Raw genomic sequence first — 19,735 nt, 5'->3', positions numbered from 1 at the left:
AATACCTTCTCTGTCCATTAGCATAAGGTTTACTTGTGAGCTAAGAACCCACCCTTTACATTTCTTTAGAGGCCAACTGGCCCTCTATTTTCCTGCAGATGACTGACCGTTCTCATCCGCTTGCTCGAACTCGACCACGCGCTTGATGTCGTACAGGTAGACCATGTGCATGTGCTTGTAGGTCTTGGGATTGGGAAAGCCTGCACGGCCCAGCGTTGCGACGGGGCTGCGTGATGTCAGTGCGGCCTTGCCACGGCGCCTGCACACTTCCACGAGGTCCGAGAAGAGGAACAGCGTGAGGGCGTCCCCCTTGCGGCTCAGGCCCCCTTCCCCAATCTCCACCACGTCCAGGCTGGCCACAAAGAACCGGTGGCCCGACAGGATGTTGGGCTGCACCCAGAGGCATCGCCACCACCATATGAAGTGCCCTGCCTCCTTGGAAGCAGACATCAATGAACTTGAGCATGCACGTGCAGCAACAGGGCTCACTTACGGGACACCTCTCGATGTCATTGAAGATGTCAAACATGGCCACCTGGCTCTCTGTCTTGCGCTTCCCTTCATTGATGTTGCTGCAGAAAAAGAAAAGGTACACCGTTCTTGGCAATCTGCATTATGCGTGCCCAATGTAAATAGCCTAACACCTAGGCTCAGCAGAAGTGGTACAGAGTGCCTCAAATTGCACCTGCTCCATGGCTTAACAAAACAGGCTAAAAAAGTACCAGTTACGGATAACAAAAATGTGAAAGATACCCAGTGTATGGCAAGCACATTACAACATAGCAAAATGATCAGTAAAATATGTTCGGACAGCAAATCAATGTTTCTTTGAAACAACCCTCCTAATCATGCTGACCAACAGCCCAAAACAGCTTTAGAGAACCTTAAATTAACAAAAATCATGTCCAACATTATCTAGAACTAATAGAGAACTACTTACTGATAGCAAATGAGCTACTGACACCTTTTGCTCATTGTTAACTTATTTTCTTTCTCATCTTGTTCCCCCATCTGCCGTGGTCTCGGATAGAGACTGCGGAATTGCAAACGAACAAAACTGCTACACACAATCCTCAACACCTACGCTAGCACTATTCAAGCCACAACAATAACGCACTGCAGGCGTCATACCTTTGCTTGCAAATAAAAAGTTTCATGCGCCCTTTTTCCACCCAAAGCACAAGAACTGAACAATGCTTCTAGCAGAACTCATCTCAGCAGTAGGTATGTATGATAGTAAATACTGATGCATAAAGCGAGTTTTCTTTCCTGACCTGTGCCTGCTATTTCTCGGCTCATTTGCACTCCAAATAGCTTATACACCTTCTCCGCCAGTTCCTGACTAGTAGAAATAACTGCATTAGACATTGCTTGTACTTCAAGTATGTACTAGAGTTTTTGCTTCAGCTTAGTAGTACTTCCCTTTGATTTTTACTATCCGACATTCCCTATTCTCTCTTTGCTTCTCTTTATGAGCCTGAAAGTGCGCTGATGTATTGGGTCTTCTCTCTATACCTGCCACTCATATACCGCTCCTCTCAATCTCTTCAGGGCCAGTCTTTTTGCCCTCCTGAACTACGGGCCAATGAGGCTGCCATCAGCTGATTGTACAAGGGAGTCATTAGCACCTCACTAGTGCAAAGCAGAAATTACTGCATCTGTGCTCAAGGTTGCCTCGTGGAAGCACCTTTTACTGCTGGCAATTTTTCCAATGTTCTGGAGCACACAGTAGGAGACACAATTTGCAGGCATATCTCAAAACCTGCAGCCATTCTCAAAGCTTTTCCATGTTCTGAACAAAGCATGTGAAGTGCCAGAGAAAAGGCATGCAACTGCAGTAGTGGCTGGCAGTAATCATTGCAATCAGCAACCACTCTCCCTCATGTTCCTACATAGCAGCAGCAAAGCTCCCCACATATATGCCCACTCCCTGTGGCTCTTGCATGGCAACTGCCGGAAAACTCCGGCACTCCGCTCCAGTGCAAATGCTCGAAAGGATAGACCAAAAGACACGGTCATGCAACATAAACTCACAGCATCACTTGGTTGAGGGCTGCTATCGCTTTTTCCAGTTCTTCAAAGTCCTTGTTACTCTTGGGGGTGCGCTTTTGGATCTCTGCAAAGGATGAACCCAGGGAATAACCATAATGCACTCACCAAGGGCAGCCTCCACTATAGGCCACAATTCAGTGCATGAGACAGTCTTACACACCAAAACAAAAGCTACCTTTACAGATGGTTCGTTGCTTGCAGCAAGTGCTTACAACTGAATGTTATCTCAACTAAACTTGTAGTGCGCAGCAGAAAATATTTGTAGCTGTGGAACTGCAGAATAAATCCTCTTTCTGACAGTAGTGGCTTGAAGCGAATGAACAGCTCTTGCAGTGTGCCAACGGTGGGCCGCAGTAGCCAAGGCCCCAATGCACATAGACAAGGCAGGTTTATGATTGTTTTCACAAAGCACTATAAGCATCTTAACACATACTGAAAGTAGAAGTGCTCTTCCCTCTTCTCAATTCAGACTTGCAAGAGTAACTACACTGGCAGAGTGACACTGAAGGGCACAACACATAGTTCACAAAAGGAACCAAAAACAGCAGTTTAGACTGCTTTGTGAGAGACATGATGCCTCAAGACAAGAAATGGGACCCCAAAGGTGGAATTCTTAACAAGATACCTCTTACTTAACCCCGTAATGGACACAATTTTTTTCGAAAATGGTGCCAAAATAGTCATTTATAACCTGAACTGCCATTTGTCGCGAAAACAAAAAAAATGCTTTGAATCAGCCCTACTAGCCTTAAATCACACAGATTTCCAGACACCACATGACAAGATGGCCTCCTCAGGTGCCAGAAACGACAGTCGACTTATGATGAGACTGCCTCGTCCAAGTCTGCTATGGTGTTAAGCAAGGACGGCTTTCAGCAAAAAGCTTTGTTTCTTGATCGATCAAAAACTCTTGAGCTTATTAGAAATAATGTTATGACTATTCTGACAGAATTTCTAGGTTATATCTCAACAAAATTTTATTCCGCAATTTATTTTTTCTTCATTTTTGTGAAAAACCTGCACAGTCAACAGAATGCGGCAGAAAGCTTGTTCAACATTCGTGGAGTTGTTATACTGGCATGCTACAGGTCAAGACTTGCTTAGATTTTTTTCCCTCAAAACAAATTTTCAGTTCTGAACTTTTTCCACGAAGTTATCGCAGACGTATGTAGACTGAGCAGAAAATTCTACACAAGAAATTAAAAAAACAAAAACAAATGCAGTTAAAATAAACAAAACAGTCACAAAGAAGTCAGCTGCACAAAATAAGCAACAAGTGAGAAAAAGAATGTTGAGAAAAAGGCATCTAAAGTTGACTACCACATTTACTTCCCCTGAAGGCAAAACGCGTGAAGTCCTAGGCGTCCTTTCGAATGCAATGTTTTTAGGCTGCCACTGTACTTTTTAGCTGTTGTGTGCCAGCAACGGCAGATGAACTAGGCTGCACAACCATGGCATCCAATGAGCAAGCCAGGAGCCCGAAGAGCTCAGATACGTGTCCATGACAACCTCCATGATAAATTCATTCGTAGCAGCCCTTAGAAAAGTCTTCTTATCAATCCTGATCGCAGGTGACCTTTGCTTCCGGTTGCCACAAGAATGAGTCACTTTATACTTCTTTCAAACGAGTGTCTGTCTATAATTGCATAAGTCCGAACCCTAAACTAGCACCTTCTCTATTTTATGACACTGCCAAAGCAATGTATAATCCAAGACGATCGAGCAGGCACAGCCAACCGATCGTAAGAGCAGATGCCACTTCATAGGTTCCCTCACAGAATCCACCGGTCGCTGAGGGCAACCATGGAGGAGACCATTGTTCATATGTGGCAGTTCTATGGCGAGGCATTGAAACATGCTTTTTGCATCAGTGCTTCTGGAGGTGGAGTCAAGCTGAGGCACCAGATTTGAGGGCAAGAAAACAAGCTTCCTGCTGAGCCCAATACACCGCTTACTGGTTGAAGCACCGCAAGATACCAAGGTTAAAAAAATGCTAATTTTTCTACCCTTTCAAGATACACGACATGCACCACCGCTGATGGTAAACCAACTTTTTGGAGTAGTTCCTGGTAGGTTTGGACAATGAAACTTGGTAAAATAGCAGATAACAAGTCATACGAACGGATACTTGAACTTTTGGGAAAAAAAAGAAAAACAAATTTCTGCAAATTTTTCGTGATTTCAACTCGACGTTCTCCTTTATAAGAAGGCCTTGCAGCACAAATCAACCATGTGGTTTTTATTCTGTGTGTGCATGGTATGGTATGGGCATGAGAAATTGCGATTCACAATGAAGATCACTAAAATCATACTCCTTTCGAGCCAGCTGTGTCAAAACAGTGGAGATTTTCAGCAGTGGATATGAGGTGGCAGCCGAAAAGGGAACTGTCTTTTTGATCAATTCAGCATTCCAATTTTAACTTAATTCCTTTATACTCTTTAAATTAATCCAAAACGCAATGCCTCTGTACAAACAATATGAATTAAAAAAAAAAAAAACTCGAAGCGAATGAAAAGTAATGAAAATAATGCTAGGGGTAACAATTTCTATTTTACTATGAGCTGTTTAGGAGGTGAGTGCAGCTGTTGAAACCACTCAACCGAGATGACAAAAATTTACGAGTTGGCAGACACCATGGCCAAAAAAGTGAAAAGAATGGGAGAGGACTCAAAAGTTGGAGGCATAAAAGTCCGAACCCAAAACCAGCACCTCCTCTATTTTATGGCACTGCCAAAACAATGTAATCTGAGATGATTGAGCAAGCCTAGCCCACTAATCGCAAGGGTACATGTGTAACAGCCCAAGGAGAATTGCAAGCACGCATCAGGAAGCTCTACTATGGTCCCATCTTTAGCAGCACCTGCCTGTGCCTTATAGTAATGGCAGCGCCGTTTTGTAGAAAACGACACGCCCGTCAGAAGGCATGGCTGCACACTTCCCTGACAAGGCAACAATGGCATGAAAGCTCTTGCTGCGTGCGTGCAAGGTGCAGTTCTGATTGACAGCGCCCAGGCTTGGCACCAGGTGAGTGAAATGCGATTTCTCCTGATCTTTTTAGTCTGGATTTCTCAAGCAGAACAATTTTTGTCTGCATGCTCAGATTTCTATACAGAAGAATTTCAATGATACAAATCTCATGTGGTTGCAAAAAATATTTGTATGAAACGGAATTCGTATAACAAAAAGCAAGCAAAATCCGCGTGCTGAAGCGTGAGAAATGCGATCAACACAAATCTGTCAATGGTTGACGAAATTTACATGCACGCGACTCAACCACTGAGCCACCGCGGCAGCTATATTAAACAAGAATTAAGGACATACCAACAGGGCTGTATCAACAAAAAAATTCACCAGCTGCACATCACTGCAGCAATCAAAAAATGTCACTGTGGACTGCACCTGGTCACAATGGTGAACTCATGGCTGCACAGTTTGAATAATATACAGTAACACCTCGTTAATACAGACTTCGAGGAAGTGAAAGAAATCATCTGAATTATCTGAATGTCAAATTATCAAATGGCTACCAAACAATGCCAAAAACTGTTTGTGTGAAAGTGAAATTTACTTGGTAAAAACATGGACGATGGTCATCTTCAAGATTACGACTGCGACAATCACAATTTTCCGCAGTTCCGTCAAACCCTTTAATTCGTGCACACTAATGGGAGTGTGTTGGAAAGAGGATTGCTCCACAATGGCAAAGGTCTCCACAGATTCTATCTGCAACGCGACAGAACGAGCTTCTTCATGTGTGGAGTCGCACGTGAGGAGGCTTCACCGCACAAACGGCACGGAGTTATGTCACGTGGACAGACTCGAGGGAAGCAAGCATTGGAAATGGAGCAGCACGATGCCTTTGAAAAACAAAGAATAAAAAAGAAAGATCTGTGACAGGGAAATTATTGTCCTAAATAGCACGCAACTATGGGCTGGGCTAGCTGATATGCGCGGCTGTTAGCTGCTGTCGCTGTGGGTTGACGACAAAGCATAGAAAACAAAACTATGCCGCCAGACAAGCTATCGCCGCGAGAAACATTGCAATATGCAGTTCAGGCCCAAGAACGAATGTTAGGACAATCACTTGTCGAGCAGGTCATACCTTGACATGGAACCACTGATATAGGTAGCTGTTTGCTGTTGCTGTGGGCTGGCGACGAATAATCGAAAACGAAGCTATGCAGCAAAACATGCTATCAGCGTGAGAAACTAAGCCCATGACTGAATATCTGGACAATCACCTGTCCAGCACATCAAACCTTGACACGGAGCCACATCGGGAGCCTGGCCGTATTAACTGATGCCAGCCCCACGGCGTCCGAATAAACGAGCTTCCGACGCTATAGACTTACATGAGTGTTTGGCGGCAGTCTGACGAGAGTCTGAGTTATCCAAATTTTCGAATTAATGGGGGACAAAGTAACAAGGTTTTACTGTCTCCTTCATAACGATAAGACTTGTTACCTTCACACTAACTTTGTCAAAGCAGCCTTATGCTCAGAAGAATCATAAGTTGTGGTGAGTGTCAACTCCTACAGCTCACCGAATGGAAATACAAGCTGCCTCACTGCACTGGGCCTCAGAGACACAAGCAGTGCAGCACTTTGAAAGATGCCCTGAACTACGAAATGATATGCTCAATTTTGTGTCATCTTTTCTGGGCGAGAGTCACATCCAGAAGCAAAAATCTTAAAGGTGGTATGATGCACGGACCTTTGAGCAGCAGGATCATGCTGCCCAGCCTCTGGATGGGGCGGATCATCAGCTCAGCCAGGGTCTGCCGTCCGCACTCTGGCTTGGTCTGGCATCTCTTGAGGAAGGCATGGAACCGAGGCCGCTGCCGGTCACACTGGGCCAGCGTCTCTCGGACACGCTCGAAGTTGTTGACGAAGGGCGGGTAAGCCTTGGCGAAGGCTTCGCGGTGGGCCAGCACAGCCTCGCCCACAGACAGGTCCTCGGACCATGACCGCACCATGGCCTGCAGGCGCAGCTGCAGGCTCCGGTGCACCTCGTAGATGGGCGGCAGGTGCCCAAAGATGAGTCGCACCTCGGCCAAGTCCAGCAGTGGCTCCCCCCGCATCACCACGTTGCTGGGGTCCTCCAGGGGGTCCTTGAACAGCGTCAGAATGGTGTTCAAGATGGCCACATAGTTGGTCTCCGTCTGCAGCAGCTCCATGCAGACCTGCTGCCGCTTGGACATGCGGCTCAGGTCGGGTGGCTCCACATTCTCCTGGCCCTCACCCACAGCGTCCAGCACTGCATGACCACAGGGGTATGCGCACAGTTTCCAGCACCTTTTGCATGCAGCAGCAAGGAAAAAAGACTTCAAATCCTAGGACCAAGGCTGGTGCACTCACCCTGGTTGCGCTTGTCGGGCGACAGGCTGATGTCGAGAATGGTGAGTGACTTGTTGTTGGCAGAGACACGCCGCCGGTGCCGGGGGCTCTCGGGGGAGAACGGGTCGACTAGCACGCTCTGCTCAGCTTCCTGGGCCAGCTGCTGCGCCAAGCTCTCACGCAGCTTGCGCCGCTTGCTCTCCGATTTGGGGACCACATCCAAGGAGGGCCGTAAGGGCGTCGCGGGGGTCTGCAACATTACACTCATTCCATCACTTGTATAGACGCAAATGCAGTGCTTTACTCTCTATCAGCTTGGTGCTCCTTCACGCTATGTACACCTAAAGGAATGGAAAATGCCTTGCTCAGACCCATTTTCCCAGCCCTACTGACTGCATTTTCTTCCAGAAATTCTATGCACCAGATGTAAACTGACTCATGCACTGCTCATTCTCATTCTGCACTTTGCCAAACAATGCAACTTTCGCGAACTGTTGTACTTTGTGCAAGTCAGAATGAGGCTGTGCTCAGCTGCAGGCTGAACCACGGTGGAAGCAGGATCATCCCTCAAACAACTCTTCCCAGGTGGCAGCACTCATGCAACATGCTGACGAGACAACATCCTTTGACATTTTTTTGTGCACTGCAGTTTCCTTCTCAACAACTGTAATGGATGCATAGAGACTTTCATCATTTTTTGCAATTAAATTCAGCTTCGAATGGACTGGCACAAGACTGAACAGTTTTTCTTTGATTGCAATAATGGAAATTGTTCATTTCAGTGCGCATAGTGAAAACGCACATGCTGCTACGGAGAAGCTCAACCATAAACTTGCACAGAGAGGGAAGGGAGGAATATTCCATGACCTCCAAAATCTGCTATATATAATGAAGAGTTAAGGGGGGACCCTGGTCTTGAAAAAAAAACTTTTATTAATGAAGTCACAATTATGAAATTTTCAGGCCACATGTATTTTTGAGCGCTGATTCTAGATATGTCATTTAATTTCATGTAAAACAATTCCTTGAGCACTTGTGCAATTTTTATGCAAGTATTTTGGGAAAAACTTTGCAGAAAATGTGCTGCAGGAAACTCGCTGAAATGCATGCCATTGGGTTCTCTTGACACCAAGGGATGCAATAAGGGTAAAATTATCATCCTGGATATCAAAGAACTTGAGTTATAGGGTACAGAAGCTGCCACTTCAGAAACAGGAATACACACTTTCCTTCTCATTTCTCTATAGCTCAAGTTCTATGATATCCAGGATGATAATTTTACCCTTATTGCATTCCTTGGTGTCAAGAGAACCCAATGGCATGCATTTCAGCGAGTTTCCTGCAGCAAATTTTCTTCAAAACTTTTCCCAAAATACTTGCATAAAAATTGCACAAGTGCTCAAGGAATTGTTTTACACGAAATTAAATGACATCTAGAATCAGCACACAAAAATACATGTGGCCTGAAAATTTAATAACTATATCTAGATTAATAAAATTTTCTTTTCAAGACCAGGGTCCCCCCTTAAAATCCGAAGCTTCATCGCAATGTAAAGCCTCCAGTACTGTTGACAGCTACATATAACCATGCTTTGCAACTTTTAAGGGCAGTCAAACACAAACATATTCACTAGCATCTATTTTCCAGTCACATTTTTTTTTTTCTTTCTGCCTAGCTTTAGAACATAGGGCAAGGCTGCCATCTACGTGAACATGTTAGAAGATACTGGCCGCCTCTGGACCTGTCCAGAATTAAGTGATGAATAGCAGAAATAAAAAATAAGAACAGCGAAGCTGCAAATGGAGGCCAATTATAGCTAGGTTTTGCTTAACCATCTGTATTCCTTCGGAAAAGCTGCATCTGTAAGGCACTGGGCAGGAATAATCGAAGCAGAAAGTCTTTGTTTTAATGTGAAACTATGAAAGCAACACTCACTAGCATAATTTCACCTAAACTACTCATTTTTACCAGGAGCAGTTTTAGAAGTGGCACCGCTGAGGCATGCTCTCTTATTCTGGATGTGCATGTATACGTGCAAAAAATTTCTCACGTTTGAGGTGTACTCTGTGTCCTCCCCTGTACGTGCTATGTACAGGCTAAAGGCTGTATCAAGTGTTTGTAGAAGTTATGCACCTTTCACTGCGGTACCCAAGAACATCACCAACATACTGCTGGCAATAAAGTTTTCTCTCTCTCTCTCACTGCAGCAAGCCAAGTCATTCTGATGTAAAGGGGGGGGGGGGGGGGGGGCAACGTTACACAGAGGCAAGAGGGAAACATGCTGATACGTTTAACATGCACCTCTCTTATTCTTGTCTGATGATAAACAGCAAACACAAATAAATACTCACGTAGTCATAGCTGTAAACTCCAGCCATGAAGCAGCGATTGTGTTGAATGCTGGCCCAAAACCACTGCAATGAAGATGATGGGAAGAAATGATGCAACCTTAACTACAACGTAACAGGCCAGAAAGTAGCAAGCGTAAGCCCATTTACCAAAAGTGATCACGGGCAACACTGGCACACCAGAATGTTAACGGGACACCCTGCAGGTTTAGTTGACATCTAGGCGGACCACTACGAAGTTAAGCCGTCCTTTGCTTTTTAAAACATTAGTCCCGCTCATGGGAACAACAGCTTAAGTGGTGGCACTCAACAAATGACTTTGGAAGAGGATCGCACGACCACCATACTATCAAACGGTCAAGCTAAAGCAATGCCCTTTGCTTGTTCCATCTTACAAATTTAAAACGACTTACGTTAAGTACATGCTGCAAGCTTGCAATCCAGCTTGTTTATTAAGAAATAACAGTGTCACAATACTTTTTACCTGCACATGTCATTGCCCTGTGTGATGGAACAATGAGACTCCATGGAAGAAAGGCTTCTTGTCGGCCACCCTTAATCAGAGCTGCAGGTGCACTTACCTCTGACCGGACGACTTGTGTCCTGGGACTGATGTTTTGCGGCACAACGGGCGGCACGGGATTAGAGTCGTCGACGACCAGGAAGTTGCAGCCAGCATCAGTTGGCTCCCTAACCACAGCCCCTGCGACGCCAGTGAATTATTGCATGGGCAAAAGCATCGCTTTGCGGGGGCTGCCCCTTGACAGCATTTCCAAGCAAAACACAGACTGTCTAGCCCACTTACAATGAACGGAACTATACCATATGCTGCATATGTTAGCCGTATCTCAATGTTTGCAGTATGTGGACGAAGATAATGCATTGAACTTGAGTAAGGAAGATTTCGATAATGTGTTCTTTCTATGTGACGTGCACGAGTCACCACCAGCCTGATATTAGCACTTGGCAAGTTTTCACCACGATGCTTGTACATGCCTTGGCTAAAAAAATAGTAATGCAAGCAGTGCATACACTGAGACCAAGAAGACTTCTGAGCACTCTAAAAGAAAAGGGCAATCCTATTAGTGCAAATCAACTTTCTTTCCCTCAAAAAGTCTGCCCTCAGGTGGAACAGTCACAGAGCCATGGCTTAAACTATGCATACTGAGTAGTCATAATGTAGAGAGGAAGTGAGCTGTGCAGAGCTGAGCCCGAGAGGTAAACCAGCTGGAAATCCCTCTCTTGACCAGTTCCCATTACTACTTAAAAGTAATTTCTGCTCAAGAAATGTGGTAAAAAATGATATAGATGATGCAGGAGAGAGCCACTAGTTCACCTGGTCAGCGAACATAAATGCATTCAGAATGAATGTCCACTGAATCTTCATTTCCTACAATGCCAGTTGAGCATCAGTGCTACTCACAACCAGTATGACACTACGCTGTGTCAGTAGCATAATGCGACAGCAAACTAAACGCCACCAAGATATCACCTAATCAATAAGCAAAGTCTTTTTTAGTGTTATATCCTTTTAGGTGTGCTATTCTTGTAAGCTGCAGGTAATATGGGGCAGTAGTAATACTTGGGAGTATAAAACAACAGCGCCCAGCAAATAAATTTAATGTTCTGACATAGATGTTCGCTGGTGATCATATGGCATAGCAGAGTTGAATGAAGCGCGGCTGAGCAACACCGTTGCCATGACTACCGCAACACTCTTTGGCTGCAAGCAAGAAGAGAAACTTAGTCTATGCTAGAGAATCATAAGTGCAAAATGCCACACATGTTGATGTTACATTTTCTTGACTGAGAAGGAATTGCAGAGATCCCAAGTTTTCTGCAACTGTACACAGAACCACCCAATTCCCTGATATTTCTCGACTGTTCAGATTTTACTCAGATGCTTGCTTCATTTCTTTGTGCTGAGGCTAATGGAGGGATCAGCACCTGGAAGCACGAGCACTTGCACCCACCATTTGCAAGTGCCACTTCCTCCATGTGCTTCTGCTCGTCCGGGGCGAAACCGAGGAAGGCCATCTGGACACCCTTGAAGGCTTCCAGGCGGAGCTTCATCTGGAACAGAGCGCAATTCACAGATGAGCCAGGCACACATGCCTCACCTAGACCTTGGTGGCATACCCAGCAATGCAGGGGTGACCTTTCTCACAAAAAGAATTAGGTGCCTATGGTTCCTGCATATTTTCTTCAAAATGACTGCAGATACACACCACTAATAAAAGAAAAAAAAAACAGGCACACAATTGCACGGCACAAAACACAAGACAGCAGTGGTGGTATTCGCCCTTTGAGGAGTTTGTTGCCTCCAAATAACACTGATAGCACAGGAGATAACTGTTTTCATCCATAGCCCTCCATTACGGTTGGCTCAAATATTCTGAGCCCACATTACCGTTCCAATTTTTGTTTCTTGTTTTCTGAAAGCCTGTAGATCCCCCTTTGCATTTTAGTTATGCAGATGCGCTTTACCTCATTCTCAGAGTGACGCTACTGAATAATATTATACATTCGATTCAGAGTTTGAATCAAGTAGGATTAATCTGCAACTTCAAGTAGGTATAATTTCAGAGTCACTTGAAGTTCAGTACTGCTGAAAAATACAGATTCACTCATCGGGAAACCAAAATAACACAGATGTGAATAGAAAAGTAAGTCATATTCCAAAAGTACCGCAATGAATATACTTATTTGAAGTATTCTTCCCAAGTGCCTCATGTGTGGCCATAAATGAAAGCAGTAAAAAGATAATTTGAAAATGGGCAACGCTAATACCAGCGCCAAATGATTTCCTAAGGAGAGTGAACTATGGATTCAGAGATGCATTCTCAGCGCTCTGCTAGTACAGCCAGGGCCAGTGAGGCCACCAGGTAAGAGTGCAGTGCTCCCACCAGCCAGCCCAGCCATCCTCCTGTCGCCTGGCACTGCATCTCCACCAGGAATCATAGGGCAGCAGGCGACCATGTTGCCCTTCAATACGTATACTTTCAAAAGAGACCACATAGTGTACCTAATGTTCATTGTGTTATCTGTGCACAAATGCTGAACTCTGCCCTCACAGACGCCGCAGAAGCAGATGATTACATGCTCTGCTAGCAGGGAATAAAGCCATGCATGCGAACAACTGTTCCAACTCATGGGACAAGCTGTCGTGCCGGATCGGGGGCAAGTGCAAAGAAGCTCCCCCTCTTTCCCACCTTTCGGTCCTCCAAACTTCCTGAAGAGTGGAAGCGTGCCATTCCTCTGGAAGAAGTTGGCAGCTGCTCTTCCTTTTGACCTGCTGCATGCGCAGATATACCAACTGCATTCTAGTGCAGCAAGCATCACCAGGAATGATAAGTTGCAACTGAGGACATTGCATTCCTGTAGCATGAGCTGCTGAGGCTGAGAGACGATGCTGTGCAGAGAACACTGCAACCGAAGCACCATTTTGACATCGTGGCCACAATCTTGCTCAATGTACTTGAGTTAAGGCACTATGTACAAAATTTCTCAACCACATGCATGAGGATGCCATTGTGCAAGATGCGAGAATGGTTTACATTTATTTTTTTTCAGTAGGGTTGCTTTACTGCACTGTTGTGTGTACTACATGCCTAAATGTATCCCGTTTCTGCATGAGGTTATCTGTCGGCACCGCAATGTCGTGCAAGCCACTGCCACTTGGCTTATAGCAGTACCTTGCTGGCTCAGTGACACAGCTAAGCCCACTGAGGCACTCTGCTTGAAAGCTCACAATATGAGCTGATCTAAGTGACCATGTCTATGAAAGACTGGTAGTAACAACATAGTCCTGTGAAAACTTCAATGCCCATGCACAGCAGTAGCAAGTGTCACATTCAACAGCTGCCAAAGATGCTCTCTTCGGCATTCACTAAAAATAGTGACCCTAGTAGTGTTGTGTCCCCCACTGTGGATGGACTCTGAAGCCAGAAGAATAGGCCAACATGCTGTTTATAAATATAGGGGATGCTCGCGGATGCTGGAGGTGTTTATCGTACCATTTTAGAACTAAAACTGCCTCCCAGTAGGCTGTATAGTTTGACTGTATTTGCAAGAAAATGTAGCACATGCAGCAGCATGTTAGGCTAAATGAGAAGCCTGTGCGTTTCACAGAGAAACACCCATCTGGCTGAGCACTTAAATGTTGCAGGGGTGTGTGTGTGTGTGGTGTTACAGTACACGTTTATTGTGGCATTTTGAAAACATATCAACTCCGAAATGACTCGGCAAAAATTTTTATGCTTTTCTTTAAAGTACTCGCCAGTGGCTAACAAACAGCCATCTTCATATGTGTACCATGAAATGAGAAATAATTTTGAAAACTTTTGTTTACATCCGTTTCTATGGGTCATGCTTATGTATGGTACCCCCAACCCAGAGGTAACTCTGGCACGCACTGTAGTTTTAAAAATATATCCTCCCTTAAGCAAGGTGTAACGTATGCAGCCTTGTGGCAGAGTGCTTTGCCAAAAGGGGAATTGCACCTCTGAAGACGCTCTCTTTAAGAGCAGGTAGCACATTATTGAATTGTGCAGGAATCAGAGTGGCCAGAACACCCACCATGTCCTCTGAGGTGGCAGAGAAGTCTTTGTCATCCCGATGAGCCCAAGCTTTGAGCAGCCATTCCTTCTTCATGATGGGGATCTCCATGGCCCCGCACAGCTGAAACACAAGCACTCAACTGTACTGTTGCTGCTTGGAAAGACACAGCTCCCCACTTATCCAACTGGAATGTTTCAGTAAAAGGTTCATGTTGACACGTCATGCAAGGCATTGAAGTACAGTCTTTGTCAAAAGTTTAGAGCCCAGGGGGTTTCCTTCTAAGCCTTGTAGTGGGACTCCTGAAGCATTCGCGGCAGCCCTACCCATTGGAGGATGCAGGACCAGAAATCATCTTACCTTCAGGAAATTTAGAGCGCTGGAGATGCATTACGAACCACACAGTGTGGCTCAGAAGCAAACCCCCTGGGCTCCAAACTTGTGACAAAGGCTGTACATCCGGCATGGGAACCATGGGGTCACTTCGGCCTTTAAATGTCACATTGGAGCTTTCTCCCAGCCTGCCTTAGCTCTGTCACTTGCAAACGCCATTTGCAAGTGCCACCTCATGTCATGTCATTTGACTGATGCAGCAGTTGCTTGGCAAGCCTAACACAAAAGGGACAGGTTACTACTTTTGCTCAGCTCAGCAAACTCCCGCAGGAAAGTTTCTGTCTATCCTTCTATCTGACTGACAGACTACATGGAGATAGTGTGCATTACCAAGGTACTTGACCCACACAAGGAAGAAGTCATCCTGCTTAGGAAAGCCCTCACGACCCTCAAACATGAATAAATTCATTTGTTATGATAGGACATTGCTGGAGTTACACAACATGTTTGTATATTCAGTCTCTTCACTCTGATCTCATTGTCAAATTTCTTCAACCATTGCTTCAGTTACCACAAGAGTCGGTCAAAAAGTAACGCACAATCTCCTGTAGCTCGGTAATGGTAAGCACTAGGTAAATGAAATTTTGTAGGTAGAAGCATCAGTCCTTGATACCGTAATCCTAACAATTTTTGTTTTCTGTTGTTTCAAGTAAGCCACTATGGATCAACATAGCACCCTACAATGACAATGTGCAGTGATTGAATTCTTCAACAAATCCGTCAATAACTCAGCAACATTAATTCGCAGTAAACAGTTGCCAGTCTATAAGAACAACACTAAGAATCGAAGTAATGTCGTTCAATAGCTTCAGATGTTTCGGCATGGCGATTGCAGTATCCAGGTCCTGCCATGTTCAGGCAGACCATCAAGCGACACAACTGAAGAAACTGCATCAGTCTTTCTATACTCATTCAAAATGACAGCTGCATCACTACCAAACAGATCGTGAAAAACAAAAATATGGCTAAAGGATCCGTCTTAAAATCAAACGAGTAGGATACAGAAAAATTTGTGCTTGATGGGTACCACGGCTCTTGACAGGGAAGATGATACAAATCAGGAACAATGTGTGTGATGACCTTCAGCAAATTTTTCTAGCGGGATTGTCTCCCGCTATTGATATTACTTTGTGGTTGGCATCTTGTGTTTGCTGACGGAATAGCGTGTGTCTACCGTTAGTGTTTATCTCCCAAAGCGTACTATTGATGCCAGTGTTCTTGCGTTACATGCCAGTGTTGCTTCTATATGCCTGAAGAGCGCGAGCTTGTACAAAGCATTTTTGTTTCTTTTTTTTCTTTTCTTCTCGGTGTTAATCCTCTCAAGCAGGCGGATGACACCACTGTTATCATTATCATGTCTTGTCGCGCTTTTTTTCTTCACAATGTATGCGCACTCCTGCCGAAGGCCTTCTGCGAAGGCTGGCAGTACCTCTGAAATAAACACATTTACAAAGTAATTCACTCATGAAGCCCTATCATATTTTTATATGTTTGGACAATTGTACACTCACCTGCGTGGCAAACAGGTTCGACATGACAAAGAGTTCATTGTGTGTGTGTGAGAAAATGGTGCATGCAATGACAAGCCTCAAGCGCTTTACGAATGTGCAATCGTATATTGGAAATAAAGATGGCTACAGTGCAGTGCTTCAAATGGATCAAGTATTCAGTGGCATTTTCAAAAGACCAAAGCTCCAATGCTACTACCTACAAAATTCCATTTCCGTAGTGTTTGCCATTACTAAATTACAGAGAATTATGCATTATCTTTTGACCGACCTCTGTACTTTCACCGCTAACACTCACAAAGGTCACTCACTGTTTACTGCCTTGGTCACTGTCTACAGAAGTACTACATGTATTTTGTAATAAAAGGCATCACAACTAGTGAACTCTGGGATCCTTTCACCCATGTCTCTACATTGACACTGAATAAACGTCAGTAAGGCAAGAGTGGAAACTTTATTGCCATGACATCAGTCAGGGCCACAAAATATCTAGTTTTGTGTTTATGACCCAAAATTTGAGGAGCAGCCCCAGTTTTATCGGTTTGCAGCCTCAGCATAGCTTCCCAGTCGTTCCACTGTTTCTTTTTTGTGCAATATGGACAACAAAGTTCCTTACTCAATTTAACACAGTTCAGGACAAACAGCAACAATTTGAGCGTGTTTGCGCGCACACAATATGGTCACAGAATTTGGTCCTACTTTGGCAGCCATTTCTATGAAACCAAACACTGAGATGAAGCCCAGTAGGCATCATTAGATGCATAAAAATAAAAAAGATTAGTGGCCTTACCTTTGTTACCAAATAAAATCTCAAATGTACTTTAACTAGCCAAAAACTTTGCTCAAGCACAATTTTCCTATAAAAAAAACTCTTGTTATGGGGGAGATTGTGTAATTTTAAACAATTTGCTATGGAGGAATGCAAACTACCTTGTTTGAGCAGAATTTTTTGCTTTGGCCGTGGTGTTCTTAGTAGCGGAGAAAGACATCATGCTGTTGTCCACTGCCCATATTGAGAAAGGAAAATGGACGTCCTACCTCGTACTTGGGGCTGTTGACAGAGTCTGCCACGCAGTGCGTCACATTGCCGCAGGAGAACCGGTCCCGTACGCTGGCCCCCATGTAGTGAGACAGCAGCAGCAGCTCACACTGCGTGCACAACACCAGTCCTTCAGAAAGAATATTCAACTCTGTCCTCAAGACACTTTATACAGCGATGTGCACCACCTGTGTGGACAGAGGAGCCACTGTTATGCATACAACATGAATTGATGAGATTACAGGGACTTAGGAATCCGTACTGAACCCAAAGACACTTGGGTGGCCATTTTATGGATTTGTCAGCGAAGCCGCTCAGATGAGCTCTTGCTTCTGCCGTTATGCAGACAAATGAAATGAGACCCTCATAGCACACCTATCAATAGGTTTAGGCTGACACGCAGGGAAGTGCAGAGCTTGTGTATCCAAACTGCATTTGTGTAAAGGTAATTCTCTGGAACGAACTTGTTGAGAGCTTTAGGCCACATGTGATAAACATTGGGAAATTTGCACTACTCTGCATCTTCTGGCACTTACTCGTGTCCAAGTATTTCTACATAATCTTCTCCCTGCTGAGATAATGATCTTTGCCTCCCCAACAGTGGCAGTGGTCCAAGACACTTCCCATTCTGAATGCTCTTCAACTGTCGCCTTCAGTGTTACATACATTACAAGGCATTCATCAAAGCATGTGCAAGGCTCCATCACACTTTCGCAATCACATGCCACTTGTTACCTGCGTGCTGCCCTGCTCAGAGCACTTTCATTTATTTAAGCATATGAGGACACAGAGTACCCTCAACATACATACCTCTCTTCCTGATGCTATTACTTTTCTGCCATTCTTTCTCAAAGCTGTGGAGACTGGAAGTATTCTATATCTGCATCAATATTTCATGCCAGCTTTCTCACAATATTTGCACTTGATCTGATTAAAAAAATTGACTACTCGCACATCCCTATTCCTTAGACATGGCATACAGGTAGCACAGTGAGGGAGTGTCCGAAAGCCCTAAAGAACTGCAGTGCACTAAAGAACTGTTCCTCAGAATGAAGCTGTATTTACAACCCAAGCAGTAACAAAGTCATCAGCCTAACAGATCTCGGCCCAACAACATTAAGAGAAAAAGCAGAGTCTCCTCTCTGTCCAGCATACCAGTTCGGTGCGGGACTTGAAGCCAGCAAAGACCAGGACCAGTCCATCCATGGCCAGGTTGTAGACGGGCCGGCCTTTGTCAGGGAATGGCTACATGCAAACAGGGTACACACACACACATGCACACTGACCTAGGACACGACAACACCAAAACAGCATTCATGATGTGGGAACGAAAGGCCTGCCACAAACGCTTCGTGCACAGTTGCTTAACGTGTGCAAAAGTGAATTTTGATCATGAGCGAATTACACAGTAACTTCACAATAAGCTCTCACCTCTGTGTAAATTTTTTTAATGCCACCAATAAAAGACCTACATGTTTTTTATGCCAGTGACATTACTGTGCATTTTAGATGTCCTGCATACCTAAAACCAGTTTCATTATTGAAAAATTTTTTAGCAGTATGTGGTAAAAACAGCCAACTATTGACAATTTTAAGTCAAAGGGAACTGAAAATTTGCAGAAATCTTGTGGAGTTCTTTTATATTAACTGGCGCTTCTTTATTATGTGTAATGTTGACGGGACCAAAGTGTGATAAAAAAATTCAGGGGGCACTTTGACTGTCTAAAGTGCGTAGAGGCGAAAGCGTTTTCCGCACCACTTCGCTGCTGCTGTGGCACTGGTGGCGTCAAATGTAATTGAGTACTAAAAATCACTAATTAATGCTTAATTAATGATTAATGCCTGAATCCTAATTAACCGCTAATTAATGACGCTTAAGTTTCGCCTTTAGGAGTGGGGGTGATTTCCGCAGTAATTCTCTATCATCTCAGTGGACACCTGAACTGCACCATAGAGGAAGGGAGGAAGTGGGAGTGAAAGGAGCCAAAGAGGGCTGGTAATGAAGAAAGTTAAAATTGTATTTGAGGAAAGGAAATTACGCAGTAATCTAGATGGGCTGTCCATCAAAATTTAGGGGTGCACTTTTTTGACCTAAAGTGTGGTCACTGATGTGTGGTTAAGATGTTAAGCTTCCCCTCTAAGAGTGGAACACAACAGTGTCTTGCAACGCTGCCAGGGAGTCCATATAACGCCATCACTATGCCTCCCTCTCCGTAAATTGGTTTTTGAGGAAAGGAAATGTATCTATCTGGAAATGTATACCTTGGTGGACACCTAAACCTCACTGGGAGGAAAGGGAGAAGGATGGGCATTCCAAACCATGCATGGCGGAGTGGATAGCATGCCTTGCACACGGACCTATGTCCTACTCGGTTTTATTTATTTATATGGTCTGACTAGAAAAGTAAATTAGGCTAATTGGGTAGTTAAGCAATTAACTAAGCTCAGTCCCACTTGGAGCATCACTATACGATCCCTTCAGTTGGTTGCATGGTTACTA

General features: G+C 44.5%; 1 protein-coding gene across 2 annotated transcripts in view; it reads right to left on the bottom strand.

Moving 5' to 3' along the window:
- The window catches only part of pbl (epithelial cell transforming 2 pebble), a 38,312-nt gene that overhangs the window by 14,357 nt on the left and 4,220 nt on the right, over positions 1 to 19,735 (bottom strand). For both annotated transcript variants that reach the window (XM_089543111.1, XM_089543110.1), the window contains exons 4-14: positions 18,391 to 18,480; positions 17,235 to 17,345; positions 14,317 to 14,418; positions 11,712 to 11,811; positions 10,320 to 10,441; positions 9,742 to 9,804; positions 7,411 to 7,639; positions 6,767 to 7,309; positions 2,035 to 2,116; positions 494 to 572; positions 108 to 390 (exon numbers count right to left, since the gene is read on the bottom strand). In XM_089543111.1, the coding sequence (XP_089399237.1) occupies positions 108 to 390; positions 494 to 572; positions 2,035 to 2,116; positions 6,767 to 7,309; positions 7,411 to 7,639; positions 9,742 to 9,804; positions 10,320 to 10,441; positions 11,712 to 11,811; positions 14,317 to 14,418; positions 17,235 to 17,345; positions 18,391 to 18,480 (1,804 nt within the window). The remainder of the gene's footprint in view (positions 1 to 107; positions 391 to 493; positions 573 to 2,034; positions 2,117 to 6,766; positions 7,310 to 7,410; positions 7,640 to 9,741; positions 9,805 to 10,319; positions 10,442 to 11,711; positions 11,812 to 14,316; positions 14,419 to 17,234; positions 17,346 to 18,390; positions 18,481 to 19,735) is intronic.

Source organism: Amblyomma mixtum, chromosome 5, assembly GCF_055824585.1.
Source record: "Amblyomma mixtum isolate Tamu chromosome 5, ASM5582458v1, whole genome shotgun sequence".
Taxonomy (NCBI): Eukaryota; Metazoa; Arthropoda; class Arachnida; order Ixodida; family Ixodidae; genus Amblyomma; species Amblyomma mixtum.
Note: the sequence above shows the minus strand (reverse complement) of the source record. Positions and strands in the feature narration are given on the sequence as shown.